The sequence below is a fragment of the Stegodyphus dumicola genome, chromosome 1 (genome assembly GCF_044657685.1).
Source record: "Stegodyphus dumicola isolate Sdum_Otavi_A_Nest chromosome 1, ASM4465768v1".
Classification (NCBI taxonomy): Eukaryota; Metazoa; Arthropoda; class Arachnida; order Araneae; family Eresidae; genus Stegodyphus; species Stegodyphus dumicola.
This window is the reverse complement of record NC_140768.1, coordinates 206604976-206620607: the sequence shown is the minus strand read 5'-3', so window position 1 is coordinate 206620607 and position 15632 is coordinate 206604976. Positions and strand designations below refer to the sequence as shown.

Here is a 15632-nt window from a genome sequence, read left to right as displayed (position 1 = left end):
AAATTCATAACACAGCACATTTGAGTTTGGCGTAGATTTAGTCAGGTTCCCAATCAATTTCGAGGGCAAACAGGTACAGGTCCTTCTTCTTTGCTTCTGATAAAGAGGGACCTGTACTTGTTTGCCCTCAAAATTGATTGAGATCTTGGCTAAATCTATGCCAAAGTCAAGGTTGTTGCATTACTAATTTTATTATATGCAGGTTCTCAATTTTAACTTAATTTTTGTCACTAAAATCATGCGTGCCAGCTTATGCTTATGTCTTCAGAAAAGTTTCAAGTTTTTTAAAATTTATTAATGAAAAACTGTAGGTACTTGGTTTTATAAAAAAAAATATTCCTTTTTTACTCTCAAATTAATAAAATTTCTTATAATTAGTGTTGGTCTTAAAATTTCATAGGCTTATGTTTGTAAATATCTTGTTTTCCTAACACATCATTAATATATACACAGGCTTTTTAATTTACTTTTAATTACTTTATTTTGAATTGATACTCTAACCAATATAGCTGCTTTTAGGGCTATTTTAATAACAGCCTACTCTCTATGTATTATCTCCAAAAAGAATTCTAATTTTCTCTCCAATTTAGGCTAAACTTTCTTAAATAGAAAACTGCACTTTACAACAACCCTTTTACTCCCATCACTTAATACTTAAATTTCCAGCCATTTGGGTTTAAAATTTTGTAGGCAAGTTTGTTAATTTTAACTTACTATTTTGATTTTTGAATTTATAATTAACTGTTTGTTTTAAACTTTATTTTTAAGATTGTATCATTTTTGATCTTCTTATGATTTAGATTCAACTTTTAATATGTTTACTTCTGTTTTTGAATTTGAGAATGAGAGTGTAGGGGATATGTCTTCTAAAGTAAGCATCTCGTTCAGATTGAGTTTTTACTGAGAAACTTTTAAGATTATTTGCTATTTTGTTTTATGAGATTCTTTTGGCTTAAAGGGACAAATGTCTTTATTTGGATTAAGTATTTATGTGACTTAATTGTTGAATCTAGCAAATAATTTGATGCTTACTTGGATGTAAGATGAAACACTCTCTTACTTTAGTTATTGCTAATAGATGGTACAGAGTTGCCAACTTTCCCGATTTTCGACCGCTCTTTCGCCAACCCGATTTACAATATATTTCTCCCGACTTTTTCTTATTCTTAAAATTTCTCACGATTTTTATGGAACTTGGCTTAATACTTTGTTATATGAACCAAAAAAAAAAAAAAAAAAAAAAAAAGGTGATTTTGGACGTCTGAAAGCAATTGAATTTTCTCTAGATTATATCTAAAACAAAACCTTGCGAATTAGATAACTTCTGCTTTGTGAGTGAGAGCATATACATATCCAGAAACATCGTTCTCCAGTTCTCCAATGGGCATCTTGCTCCACAGCGTGCCATCTGGCATATATTAGCCAATGAGGACAAAGCAAGCTGTTATTTGGATGTTCTTTAGTTATTTCGGTCATTTTGTCCTGAGTTGTGTGAGTACACGTGCCTTCTCGAAATAGTTTTAGAAATTATCATCATTTATTATGTCTGCGAGAAAGGTGAAATACTCGTGTACATTTCAAAAATCGTACACAGTTGACTTTCCTTCCATCATTCCCTCAAGGAAATGTAATAAATTTGCGATGTGTACCGCCTGACGTTGTGATTTTTTGATTTCACATGGTGGAAGAGCGGATGTTCTCAAACATGTGCGTACAAAAAAGCTCAAGGACAACATGAGTTGCTTTGAAAAAAAACAAAAAATTAAATTTTTCTTCGGAAACAAAGGACCAAAAAGTTATTAATGCATAATGTCTGTTCTCTGCCTTTTTACTGGAGCACAACCTGCCACTGAATGCATCGGATCACGCTGCAGCTTTATTTAGAAAAATGTTTGTTGATAGTCAAATCGCTAAGAAATACTCAAGTGCAAGAACCAAAATAGGTGCAGTTGGTAAAGAAGTGGATTTGAAAAATAAATCTTCAATTATTGATTGCATTAAAACAGCTCCATTCTGCTTCTTTACGGACTTGGATGAAGTTATAAAATCAACTAGAATTGACACCCAGTGGAGTTTAATTGGAAAACTGAAAGATGCTGATGGAATTATGTTGGCCATCTTGACAGTTTCCCATAGTAATGCAGAGTGTGAGAGGATTTTCAGTGTTGTTGGCAAAACGAGGACTAAATTTAGATCTAATATTAGTGATGACGCATTAGAAAAACTTTTATTAGCGAAAGCAGGCGTACATGGTAATTGCTATGAACAAAATTATGAAGCTTCTTTCTTAAAGAAAGCAAAATCTGCCACTGTTTATAACATTTGTAAGAAAACTGATTAAAGTGGGTTTTCTTTTTTTTTTTTCCTTAAATGATGCAAGTAATAAAAATGTTTTTTATGTGTAAGGTATTTTTGTGTTGCTTGCATTTAAGAATTAGTTACTATTTATAGTTAATTCACTATTAAAAACTATATTTTTATCATTTAAAAAGTCTTTTTAACATTGTGAAAAATCTCCCGATTTCTTAAAAAAATCTGATTTTTGAGTGTCATAGGTTGGCAAGTATGATGGTAGATTAGTTTATCACTTTGATAAGTCAATTAATCTTTGATCAATGACAATAACTACTTTTTCAATATTTAAAATCTACTTTTGGTTTTGAAATTTTTCTTAGATTTTTTTAAACAAATAGTTGAAATTTTAAAAATACTAATTTAAATTCTAAAAAAATTTTTTTGATGGTTTTAATTGTGTGTTCCTTGGAGATGGTATATGGAAAGTTTTCTTTTTATAAATTATTGGTGTATTACTTTGCAGTTTTATCACGAGTCATAGGCTTTTTAATTTAATTTTAATTACTTTATTTTGAATTCATATTTATAATATAATGTATACATACATACATATTTATAATATAATGTATACATACATACATATTTATAATATAATGCATGCACACACATGCACCAAAACATACACACACATATATATATATACATATGGGTTCTTGTCTTGGGCAATCACAATTCATCTTGAAACAAAATACATTTATTGAAACATTAATACATGTATAACATTCTTCATTGAACAATTGAAACAACAACATTACATATACAACATTATTGAAACATTAATACATATAAAACTTCTTAATGTGACATCATCCATCTATTATCACATACAGTCAAAAGTCGTTAATTCGGACACCCATAAACCAGACCTCAAAGCTACAAACTTTCTGCACATGCATCGCATTTATGCGTGCACGTAAGACCTTTACGGCTGCGAATATGCATGTGCACGTTTAATGTATAACGGACTGTATAAGCTAAGCTAAAATTATCTAATTAAAGTAATGTTACAGATTGCATTGTTCCTTAATCTTCGAATTGGATCCGGCTTATTATTTTTTGCAGACTGTTAGAGCAATTTTATAAAAGTAAGCTTGAACTTTCGATTATGTCAAATAGAATTTCCGATATATATTTACTAATATGTAAAGGATCTACGAAGCAAAAGTATGTTTCAAAATCCGAAATCTGTTTATTAATTTCACGCTGCTCTGCGGCTAGGGGGGGGGCGCCGCGACTCGCAATGGATCGGAAGTTGATCTTTCAGCACTATCCTTATCTTCAGGGCAGATGTTTTTATTTTATTTGGCTTATAATTCCGTACTAAATATAGTATTTCATTTTGATGTACTCCGTCTTTGATATGATTTAAATCAAGTTCCTTGTCGTTATAATTCGCTTCCGATAGTGAAGAAAGTGACACAGAGGTTATTGAAAACGAAAAAATTTCGATTGACAAATTAGTCGGTATTTTCGACGCAGCAATTATAGGACTTGAACAGCAGAACTTTGTAACTAAACAAGAAATTATGTCTGTTTAATAGAACTAAAGAGAAAGTATTATCACATGAAACGAAGCAACTTAAACAACTCACATTGAAAGAAATGTTTAATAAAGTAAACAAATAAATATTAAGCTTTTTCTTTTTGTAAATTTTGATACCCTTTAGATCATAATTGTTCTTTATTTCATAAATTATGGTTTTATATTTTTAATTTTGTAATTTCTGCATGCCGTCTTACCAGATTTAAACTTATGATCTATAATCCGGAAAAATCGATAATCCAGAATCGCCGAAGTCCCGACGAGTCCAGATTAATGACTGTATATAACATCGTTCATCTCTCTTTCATAAAACAAAGTAGCGAGAGTTCCATCAATCTTACTCGTGCAGTAAACAGCTAAAAATTAGAGATAGCTTGAGAAAAATGTTAGGCTATGTAGTTAGATTCCTTTATTCGGCCTTCCTGCTATGCATCGACCTCAACGACATTATTCTACTCTTTTGACATCAGGAATTATCTTACATCATCGGAACCATCATCATGAATAAACTGGATCCTAAATATTTAAAAAAAAAAAAAAAATGTGAAGGGAGAGAGGGATATTGTGTGCTAAGGACATTATTGAAAGGATACATCTTAATTGTCCTTCATCTTTGCAACAATAGCATCATCAGCAGTCCCTTCTATTTCTCAAGAATCTTCACATAAAATGGAAAACTCCAATTTTAACATTTTCATAAAACTTTATTTCATCTTAAAATAAAATTAGCTGAAATAAAAGTCATTATTAGGTGAAACGTTGCAGCTCAGTTATCAATTGTATCACTGCAAGTTTAAATGTCATAATCAGTATTATTCTATACTTCATCTGCTTGGGCCCATGGTTTTATGTATTCAGCGCATTTGGTTGTTTTTGTGGGTCCTTCATGATCTCCTTCTTTTATAACATCATAGGTGTCATTATTTTTTATTTTGACAACTTTATTATGGGCCTAAATACTTTGATTTTAACTTAGGATAGGATCCAAATTGAGTTCTTTTGATTGCTACTAAATCATTAATTTCATATCATTTTGGAGAATATCTTCGAAGGTTGTATGTTTTCTTATTTTCTTGCTGTACCTTAAATATATGTTTCTTCACATCTTTTTGAAGTTCTTCGTGGCAAGTTTCAAAATTATTTTGAATTTGTATGTCAATTATTTCTTTGTTTAATATTTTCTTTTCCAGAAGTATAATTGGTATCTGCTGGAAAGGTGAAACCATTCTGTTTGCAATTCCAGCTGTAAAATTAAGAGCTGATTTTGCTTTGGGAAATCTTGTATCTGGGACTGAAATTTCTTCAAGGGAAGATTTACGCCTCTTATATGACCTTGTCGTAGGTTTAGTTGATTTGTAAGTTGAAATCACACTAGATGGTGTTGGAACAGCAGCAACATCCTATAGGTCTATATAATATTCCCGTTCATCAGCATTAAGAATTTCCCACAACTGCCAAAATTCTTCGTCAGCAATACACATTTTTCTTTCCACTTCTGCTTGTTTAGCAAATAATCTCTACTCCATAATTTTTCTCATGTTATCCTTTTCAAAAGCTAGCTTTTCTTGCATTTTCAATTTAACATGTTGAACTTCTTTTTCTTGCTCAGACAAGATTTTATCTTTGGTGCTCATCTGAAACTTTGCAGCTTCTACTTCATTCTTGACATTTGATAGTTGTTTTTGTAAGATTTTTACAGTCTGTTCTGATACAGAAAGTTTTCTTTCCAAAGATCTAACTTGTTATTCACGAGCATCCAAATCCATTTGTAAAATAGTTTTTTCCTGTTTTACTTGAACACTTTCTTTATCAATAATTGGTAAATGTCTGGGTCTCAAAGAAATAGGTTGGTCATCTTTAAAAATAATATGTATTTCAATATTAGTAGTTTTTCCTTTGGCTTGTCTTCCTTTAGGTTTTTCAGACATAACCAGAATCCAGTATTTCAGCTCGAAGTTTCTCTTGCTGTTTACTCTTTTTTACTGTTGACATTTCTGTTTCACCAGCATTAGCTTTAACAATTTTCTCTGATTTTGAATTGTTTCTTTTTCTAGACCTCTTTGGCCCTGAAGTGGGCTTTTTGGACTCATTAATTTTTCCATTACTCTCTTTGACTTCCTGAGCTTTCTTAGATGGATTTTTTCCTTCTTCCTTTAGGAATGGGGTTCTTCTGTTCCTCTACATTTTGGAATTTTTCTTTTCCACGTTTAACATGAATTTTTAATTCCATCAAATTTAGAAATCAAACTTTCAATATCATTAAATTTTATATATGTATTTGAAAACTGTGGAAATGGAAATTGAACTGATGACTTCCTAATATTTTGTTTTTCATCATGATCTTCATCAGCAACAGCAAAAGAAGTGTTGGTGAAAATTAGAGCAGTTGATGTATCGGTTTAGCTATGAACAGAAGTATTCCTTCTTTCATCTAATATTGCTTCATATTCCTCCATTCACTGCCTGTAATTTGATCTCATTTCTGACACCAATTTTGTAGGTTCTTGTCTTGGGCAATCATAATTCATCTTGAAACGAAACACATTTATTGAAACATTAAAGCATATACAACATTGTTCATTTATTAATACATATAAAATTTCTTAATATGACAGCATTCATCTAACATCCTTCATCTCACTTTCATATAACGAAGTGCCAAGAGTTGCATCAATTTTACTCATGCCGTAAACAGCTAAAAATTAGATAGCGCTTGAGAAAAATGTTGGACTATGTAATTAGAATCCCATATACATATATGTATATATAAACAAACTGAGTAAATTTAAATCATAGTAACATTGAAATAATGAAATTATTTTCTTATCAAAATACTACTGCAAAGAATTAAACCGATACATTTTCCAGAATCCCCAGATAAACTGATATATGTTTAAAAAGTACCACAATAGAAGAATTATATTGCCACCCATTTACTATAGCTTACAATAGTTTCTGAATTTAAACTTATTTCTTCCTTTTGTATATGTGTGCATGTATGTTTTTGTATACTATATATTTCTAGAAACATAATATAAAACATAGAATTATAACAAAATTTCAGTCTGCACGTTTTATGTGCATTGAAAATATCTGTAATTTAAGAAATTTTATGCTTCTATTAAATTATGTTTACTTGTGTGTTTTCTGTATAGTGCTTTGTTTAAAGCTGTTGCAACTCTGGTTTTTTTCATGGAGTGGATAAATGTATAAAGAATAATGCTTGAAATACTAAGAATAATACTAGGAAAATACCTGATATTAGTGCATTATTGCTAACTACATGACATTATTAATGTATCTTTCTCATTGGTCTTACCTGAAATACTGTGAGCTAGTATATTTCTTATCTCTTATTTTTTTTTTTTTTAATTAAGAATCATACTTAATAACTCAAATAAAATTGCCTTCACTACTGAATGAGGGCAAGGTAGTTAATAAAATATCTATTATTTGAACTGCATCTTCTGCAGGGCAATTTCATTGCTATTTGTAATTATATCTTGGTAATTTATATTCTTCAAATAATTCATGTAAAAATAAAAGGGTTTAGTTCAACGTCTAATATTTTGTAATTTTATTACATATCAAATAAAGCATATTAGAATTAAGATATGTTGTATGTAAAAGTTTACCGAAATGCATATAGAGAAGGTTGGTTTTAGATGAAAAACATTAATGACCTTAATATTGTATTGCTTGGCTTTTTACATTTTATTACTTAAATGCATTGCATTTCTTGCTTATTTTGGTCACTGTTAAAATGGTTTGTCTGAGCTCTAACTGTAAAATTATCATTGGTGAGTATGTGCATAAAAATAGCCTTTAAATGCAAATCATATTATTTCAAAAAAATCTTTATAGAGGTATATTTTTAATTACAAGTGCTTTTATTATTAAAAATATTTTACTTCTGTAGATCTACCTCAAGTGCCTCCCTTGCCAAAACCAGAAGCCACAGGAAATGTACCAACTAATGATATGCCATATCCTGACAACCAAGATAACTTCCCTCATGAACATCCAAGGAATGAGGCAGTGTCACATGAAACATGGAGGACTTACAGTAACCATCACACTGAGATTGATGGCTCAACTAATGATGAAATGTTACATGAAAATGGAACTCATGGACCTCTTTTACAAAATCCAGAACTTCGTCATGGATTTGAATCCCCAAATAATATTGGACCTCCAATTAGGAGCCGTTCTGATAGGTATCATAATCCTGGAGAAGAAGAATTTATACCTGAAAATATGCCTCCGAGAGGTGTGCCACCACATTTTGGAGGGGACAGTGTAAGGTTTCCTGGTAGTGAAATGGACCCAAGGAATAGTCATATGGGACCTGGCCCTGATGATATGGGTTACATGGTTCATAAACGATCATGGCCTGATGGACCAGGTCCTGGTCCTGGACCTGGACCTGGTCTCGAGGAACCTTATCCACATATGATGGAATTTGAAAACTCTGGGCCTCCAGAATTCAATCACCCAAGACCTCTTTTACGACCACCTGGTAATCAAATGTTCCATGGCAGTAGAGGACCACGTGGTCCGTTTCGTGGTGGACGATCTCCTTATCGTATTATAAATCGTGGAAGGGGCCTTCGTGTGGGATACCCCAATTAAATGTAATTTTGGACAATTTTAAAGAAGAGTGACATGAAATGTGTAATATATTCATCTAACAGTTTTTATTTTTTCTGTAAAGTATGAAAAACATTTTATCAAAGGGAATCGTCATAGTATGTTCAACAAACAGGAAGCTTAAAAGGGCATGCACATAAATCAATAGGTTTTAAACCTTAATTTTGAAACCTGCCTTTCTCTGTCTCTGTTGTACATTTTACTTTTAAAAATCTGTTAATTTAACTTTTTCATTTTGGCTATCTTTCAGAAGTAAAAAATAAGTTTTCAAATTCCTAAGTTTCTTTGGTTGTACAAAATGAACTATATTTGGTTTTTAGAGAACTTTTTATTTAATGATTCTAATGGGGGAAAACTCACCATTAACATACTGGTTGCATAAAAATAATTGTCCATTTTTGTCTTAAAATTGAATTTTGAATAGAATTTTTATTAAAAATTAATATGTAACATTTATTTTGATAAAAAAATGTGTTCGAATTTTGTAAATTTTCAAATAGGAGAATGCATTATTTACTCACTGTGCATAAAATAACAACCCTGAAAGTTCCATGTAAATAAAATATCCCGAAGTATTATTATTTTTTTAATCATTCTTTACATAAATTGAAGACATTACATTCAATTATACATAAATTTCTCTTTAAAAAGAGCCATTTTCTAAACTTCATTATCATATATTTTTTTTGTAGAAGTGCTCAAGAACAATGCAGAAGTTATGGGCTGTATGTTGCATTGTAAAGTATTTTATAGTTGTTTGAAGGACTATTATTGCAATTTTTTAGGAGGGGGCATGTTGATATTAAGATTTTAATTTTTGATTATTAAGATACTGGAATACATTAAATTGCAGTTGAATTTTGAAATTTGTTCTGAGAATGTCTGTGATACATGTTCAGTTTTGAAATGTGTAGAAACAAAATTACAATTTTTTAAAAGAATCAAATGTAGCAGATTAAATGACATTTTTTATGTGTATATTCAAATTAACTATTTAACAAAAATATATTCATAACATCTTTTGAATAAAAAAAGGGAAGTTAAGTTATTACTGAAGTTATTTAGCTTTCTTTCTGCACCTGTGTTAAGCTCTCTTTTTATAGTAAACATGGATCATAAATCTCTACAAATATTTTACTTTAGATAAGTCTTTAATTTTTGACATATAGTCTATTGTCTTTGATTACAAATTTTGAAATTTTGTGGTAAAAAATGTTTCAAGACTTTATTTGCTGTCAGTTTTTCAGATTTTCAGTTTCAACTTAAATGCACCTCATATTATTATTTGCATATAGTCGAGCATGTTTATCTGTGATGAATGAGGGTATGTTTTTTAAAAATAGAGGATTGGTTAAAGAACAGTTCTTTTTTTAACTCAAAATTTCAATTCCAGCATTTCTTGTAGTGTTAGTTGCACATGAATCTTAGAATTAAAGATTCAATTTAGGGAAAACCTTACTGCTTAAAAAAAAAAAACAAAAAAACAAACAGTGTGATAATTGTTAATTAATTTCTTCTGTTGTTTAAAAGTGTAAAAATTACTTTGAAAGCAGTTTCATTGGAGAATATACAATAATTTTTTCCATAATTTTTTTTTAATATGCTTTTACAAAAAGAGTTTCTAGCTTTCTCTAAACATTTTCTGATTTTATTTCTCTATTATGTTTTCCTTTGTACTGACATTGTTTTCTTTGTATGTAATTATATATTTGAAAAATGCAATGGCCATATTCAATAATTGTTAATTAACTAATTCTGCAAATGGGGTATCCATTGCCAAATATGCATCAAAGAATGAATTCTGATAACTTGTTTATATGACATCATGAATTGATCTGCAATGTTTAATGTGCATAATACCAAGACTATGTATGATATCAGATTTGTGCAATTCTAACATCTTTTAAGTTAAGACATCAGAGAATTGCACAAATTTAGCATTGTGCATATTAAATATTATATATATTGTTATATGATTCATTACTGTTACTTCTTTTTTTTTTTTTTTTCCATGAAGCTTTATCATTAGGATGACCTCCATCTAGTTAGCTTTCACGACAGCATTCATGTTTGAGCCTAAGTGGTGCCCTCTTACAGAAAAATTCCACTAATTCTTTAAATATGAAAATTTTACTTGGGTATTTATGTACGTTCGATTTAGATATAATGTAAAAATTAGAAAGGGGGGATATAGCTGTTGTTACTTTTCTTTATCTGATGGTAACATTAGATGAAGTACAGTCAAAAGTCGTTAATCCGGACTCGTCGGGACTTCGGCGATTCCGGATTATCGATTTTTCCGGATTATAGATCATCAGTTTAAATTTCGTAAGATGGCATGCAGAAATTCTAAAATTAAAAATATGAAACCGTAATTTATGAAATAAAGAACAATTATGATCTTAAGGGCATCAAAATTTACAAAAAAAAAAAAAAAAAGCTTAATATTTATTTACTTTATTAAACATTTCTTTCAATGTAAGTTGTTTAATTTGTTTCGTTTTATGTGATAATACTTTCTCTTTAATTCTATAAACAGACATAATTCCTTGTTCAGTTACAAAGTTCCGCTGTTCAAGTCCTGTTAATTGCTGTGCCGAGAACACCGACTAACTTGTCAGTCGAAATTTTTTCGTTTTCACTAACCTCTCTGTCACATTCTTCATGTCTTTATCCATTTTTTGCAGCAATTCCACGTTTTGTTTGTTGGACATCGAAACATACTTCCGTTTTGTAGATCCTTTGGAAGTTCCAGCATCGGAAATTCTATTTGACATAATCGAAAGTTCAAGTTTACTTTTATAAAATTGCTCTTACAGTCTGCAAAAAATAATAAGCGCGATCCAATTCAAAGATTAAGGAACAACGCAATCATTAACATTAACTGAAATAGATAATTAGATAATTTTAGCTTACACCGTCCGTTATACATTAAACGCGCAGGCGAAAACGTATTCTGCACTTGCGCACACGCATATGCGCAGTAGTCAAGGTCTTACGCGCACGCATAAAACGCCTGTGCGCATGTGCCAATGCGGTGCATGCGCAGAAAGTTTTTAGCTTTGAGGTCCAGATTATAGATCATTCCGGATTATGGGTGTCCGAATTAACGACTTTTGACTGTATATTGATTTTACTGTGGTCAAGAGGCAAGAATTTCGCCTGTCATTGGTTTAGCCCTTGAGCATCTTAATAGGTGACAATAAATTTTTTTCCAACTGAACTCCAGATTTGAAGGAGAATCTTGCATGGGACAGGTTCAAGAGTCTCCCACTTCTCTTCCCCTTTCACCAACCTCTGAAGAAGGTTTTCATCTCAGTAGTATTTTAAGTACCCCCATGCTGCAAAGATACTATAACTTACAAATATCTGTGCCTTGAACTGAGATTTGAAATCAGGCCTAAGGGGCAGCTTAGGGAAGCGTGTAAACAGAACTTAGAAAGAATCTATAAACTTCAAAACACTCCAATTCGTACAGCTTTCGGTCCTTAGTTTGAGGATTATCGGAATTCTACTGTATTAAAATTCGTTGTCAAATGATAGGGTCAAATATAGCAAATATAATATATGTCAAAGCATTATTGAATTGTAGTTTAACTATGGTTTCAAATTTGAATACAATAAACATATAAATATAATTTATAATTTGCTTTTGAGTTTAAATTTTTGTATTAAATAGTCAAATTTTTGTTGAATATTTATATAAATGTTGTCTTGAAATCATTCCTTAATCCAATTATTTCCTTCTGTAATTTTTGTATATTCAGTTAAATTCAAAACAATGGGACAAAAGTTCTCATTGGTGAGTAATATTTTAGTAGTATTTCTGAAAATATTATGCATTAGTTAATATTTATAACTTTATATGTATACAATACAGTAAATCATCAGATTTCACAAGCTGACTGGGGTGGAAAGATGTTTGTAAAATTGGAATTCCATTAAATCCTAAATTGTGTTATAAATGATATTTAAAATAATAGAATATTGTACATGAAATTGAGTAAGTTATTTAAAGTACATAACCACATTAGTAACAAAAATCTCCTTACAGATAAGTATTAGAAGGTATAAGAAAAGCTTTAAGCTCCACTTGCTTTTCCACTGAATATTGTTGAATAATTAAAGATTTGAACTGCCACTAAAAGCATTAATGTGTTTACAGGTCAACTTTATCAGTGTTAGCACTACAAATGACAACACAACTGAATGTTGTTGAAAAACCACTTGTATGTAGCTTTTCCTGACTATTCGTTTTTGACGAATTTCAGCTTTTGCCTATTTCCTAATGTGAAATCTCCCTTTGAGCTGTCGACAATGTAATTAATAAAAGCTATTGAAATTTTTCTTTATTCTTACAAATATCCAAAACAGTTTGTTTCTTCACACCAGAGATCACAAACACAAGCAACAGACACACTACTAATTAGCGCCAGTTTCTGTGTTATGTTCAAGTTCACATGCTTTCTTTTAGCTCAAGACATTATTAACTACAAAAATGGGATCATATTAAAAGATTCACATACTAAAATAATATTTTATTACACTGTAAACATTTAGATACAACAATGTGTACCAGAAACCTTGCTGTAGCAGGTTTGCTACAAAACATAAAATCACATCATTGCACACCAAAGAGCTGTTCACATCAAATATTTGAAATTGGACATATACATGAATGTAGCCAAACTTGTAGTTCTAACTTGAATAAGCAGTGCTGGTTGCACTGTTCTTCTGCATATGAACCATAATCATATAACAGTAGCATCTGTTGCTTTGTCCTATAAAAGTCTGTTTGAAATTTATTCTTTAAGAGTTTCTCTCTCCAAGCTAGATTTGTTATTAGTCAAATTCTGTTTAGTGTGTTATAAATCACTACAAACCTAAGTAAAATCTATCATGTTTAACTCTTTGAAGACCATAACGCCCCAGACGACCTGTCATTCAAATGATCGCAACCATCCAAAATGGCTGAAATTCTGATGTTTTTTTCCCTCCCGTAAGGTTTGTTGTAGCAGGTGTAGTTTCCTCAGATGCAGTGTATCAATTTATTGCAGACAGCTTGTCCTAAAAAGATTTATTTATGGTTTCTTATCTTTATTTGTTAGAGGTAGAAAGGATGTCATTTGAAGTCTTCACTCTGTTTTTTGTGCATTGATGGATGGGAAGGGGATGAAATTGCTGAGACTCTAGAAAAACATTTCGAGTTGTTCAGTATTTTAAATGTACAATATTGAGAAGGTTCTATTTTCAACAGTTTTGATTATTCAAAAGTAATCTTACATGTGTGTTACATGGTATCTTATTTTTGAATATCCAAAATTAATTTAAAACTAAATTGATGATATTAGTTCGATGAAATATTTGTAAGAAGGATGAAACAGATGTCAGTGGTGGTTTATACATTCCTTAAAGATATTTGCAGCAATATCATTAATATTTTAAATAAAAGTATTATTTCATAGATGTTCTTATCTCTTATTTAGTCCAAAGGAGTCCTTGAAGGACTATTGTTTTCGTTTTGCGATTTTATGTCGATTCACTACAAACAGGGAATCACTTTTCATATTGTTGCCACAAAGTATTGTCAAACTGTGTTATATTTTAAGAAATTAAATAATGAAAAATTTGCATAAATGTGTGTATATTTCTTGCATTGTGATAAAACAATGATACATAGAGTCATCAAACTTTGAATGACGTAATCTTCGTACGAATATGTATGGAAGACCAAATTTGAAATTTGGAATTTGCTTTATTATCGATTTCCTATTTTGTAAAACTTTAAAGAATTTTTTATTAACAAACTCAAGGATTTCAAAGCGAGCAATGGCAGCATTGTACAGAAAAAACATTTTTATCTCTATTGCGTGAGTCTCTGTATTGGAAATTCTAAAGATATGCTCATTTTAAAACTATTATGTGATATTGCTGTTGAACTGAATTTTATGGTTTAAGTGAGAAGGACGTGATATTTATTAAATAAATGTAAGACAAAATGGTAAAAAAATGCCCTTTTGAGTGTAATTTAAAATCTGAAACATTTCAGGTTCCCCACCCCCTATTATTTTTAGCCTGCAAGTTATGTTAGAAAAACTGCAGGAATATTTTAATAAAATGAAAATGTAAATATCTAATAAATTTTTTAATTAATAAGTTAATTTGAAATCAGTATCATGTCATCACCTTTTTTTAAAATATTTTTTATTAAGAAGAAACAAATTATAGTTTAATTGAACCATTAAAATATGAAAGAGCAGGGTTCCTTAAATTTTTTTCAGTCGTGACCCCCGTGTTTATCAATGAGATTTTCTCGTGACCCCCAGGACACTGTAATATTTACGAAAATTTTGTGAGACCCCCATTAGGCATTGTGCATATCCGTCTCATGCATGTGTGAAACTGTTAATTTTCTCACTTGTACTCTAATATACTATTGCAGTTTTAGGTTATTAACTTTAATTTTAAAACTTAGAACAATGTGAAAATGTTAAATAAATAAAAGACAAAATGACAGCATCATGTGCAAAGCAAGTAAAATGAACATTTCTATTAAAAAAAGAATGCTTCAAAACGTTTTCCTTTTTTCTTTGTCTGTATTGTTTTATCTTTATCTATTTTCAGATACATTGGGTAAAAATATCTGATAATTGTAAAATTATTATAATAAGTTAAAAAAATATCAAAACTGTTTAATTTTTTGGTGACCCCCTGCTGCAGACCCGCAGTTTAAGAAACGCTGTGTAAGAGCAAAGAATTAATATGCAATTTTATTTTAGTTGATTAAACCACATCAAGAATCGGAGAAGTATTAAATGCAGTTTTTAATGGTTAGCCAGAGAATCTTGAAATGGTAAAAACATTGCTAAGAAGAAAAAATATTGGTAAATGATACTAACTGAATTTTGAAGTCTTTTTTGAGTTCAAAGAATGATAATATTAAGAAAATTTCATGTTTAATAGGGAACAGATTGAGAATTAACATCAAGGATTGATATACTCTCACTTGATCTCAAAATATAAACTGAGGATTTAAAGGTGAGAAAATCTGTTGAAGGTTCTTTCCTTGTGTTTTTGCTAATGA

At 30.3% G+C, this 15632-nt stretch overlaps 1 protein-coding gene across 2 annotated transcripts in view; it reads left to right on the top strand.

The window, feature by feature from the left end:
- The window catches only part of Wdr33 (WD repeat domain 33), a 98769-nt gene extending 84755 nt beyond the window's left edge, over nucleotides 1-14014 (top strand). For both annotated transcript variants that reach the window (XM_085824935.1, XM_085824929.1), the window contains exon 17: nucleotides 7818-14014. In XM_085824935.1, coding sequence (XP_085681061.1) covers nucleotides 7818-8530 — 713 coding nt within the window. In that variant the 3' untranslated portion in view covers nucleotides 8531-14014. The remainder of the gene's footprint in view (nucleotides 1-7817) is intronic.
- The last annotated feature ends 1618 nt before the right edge of the window (nucleotides 14015-15632 follow it).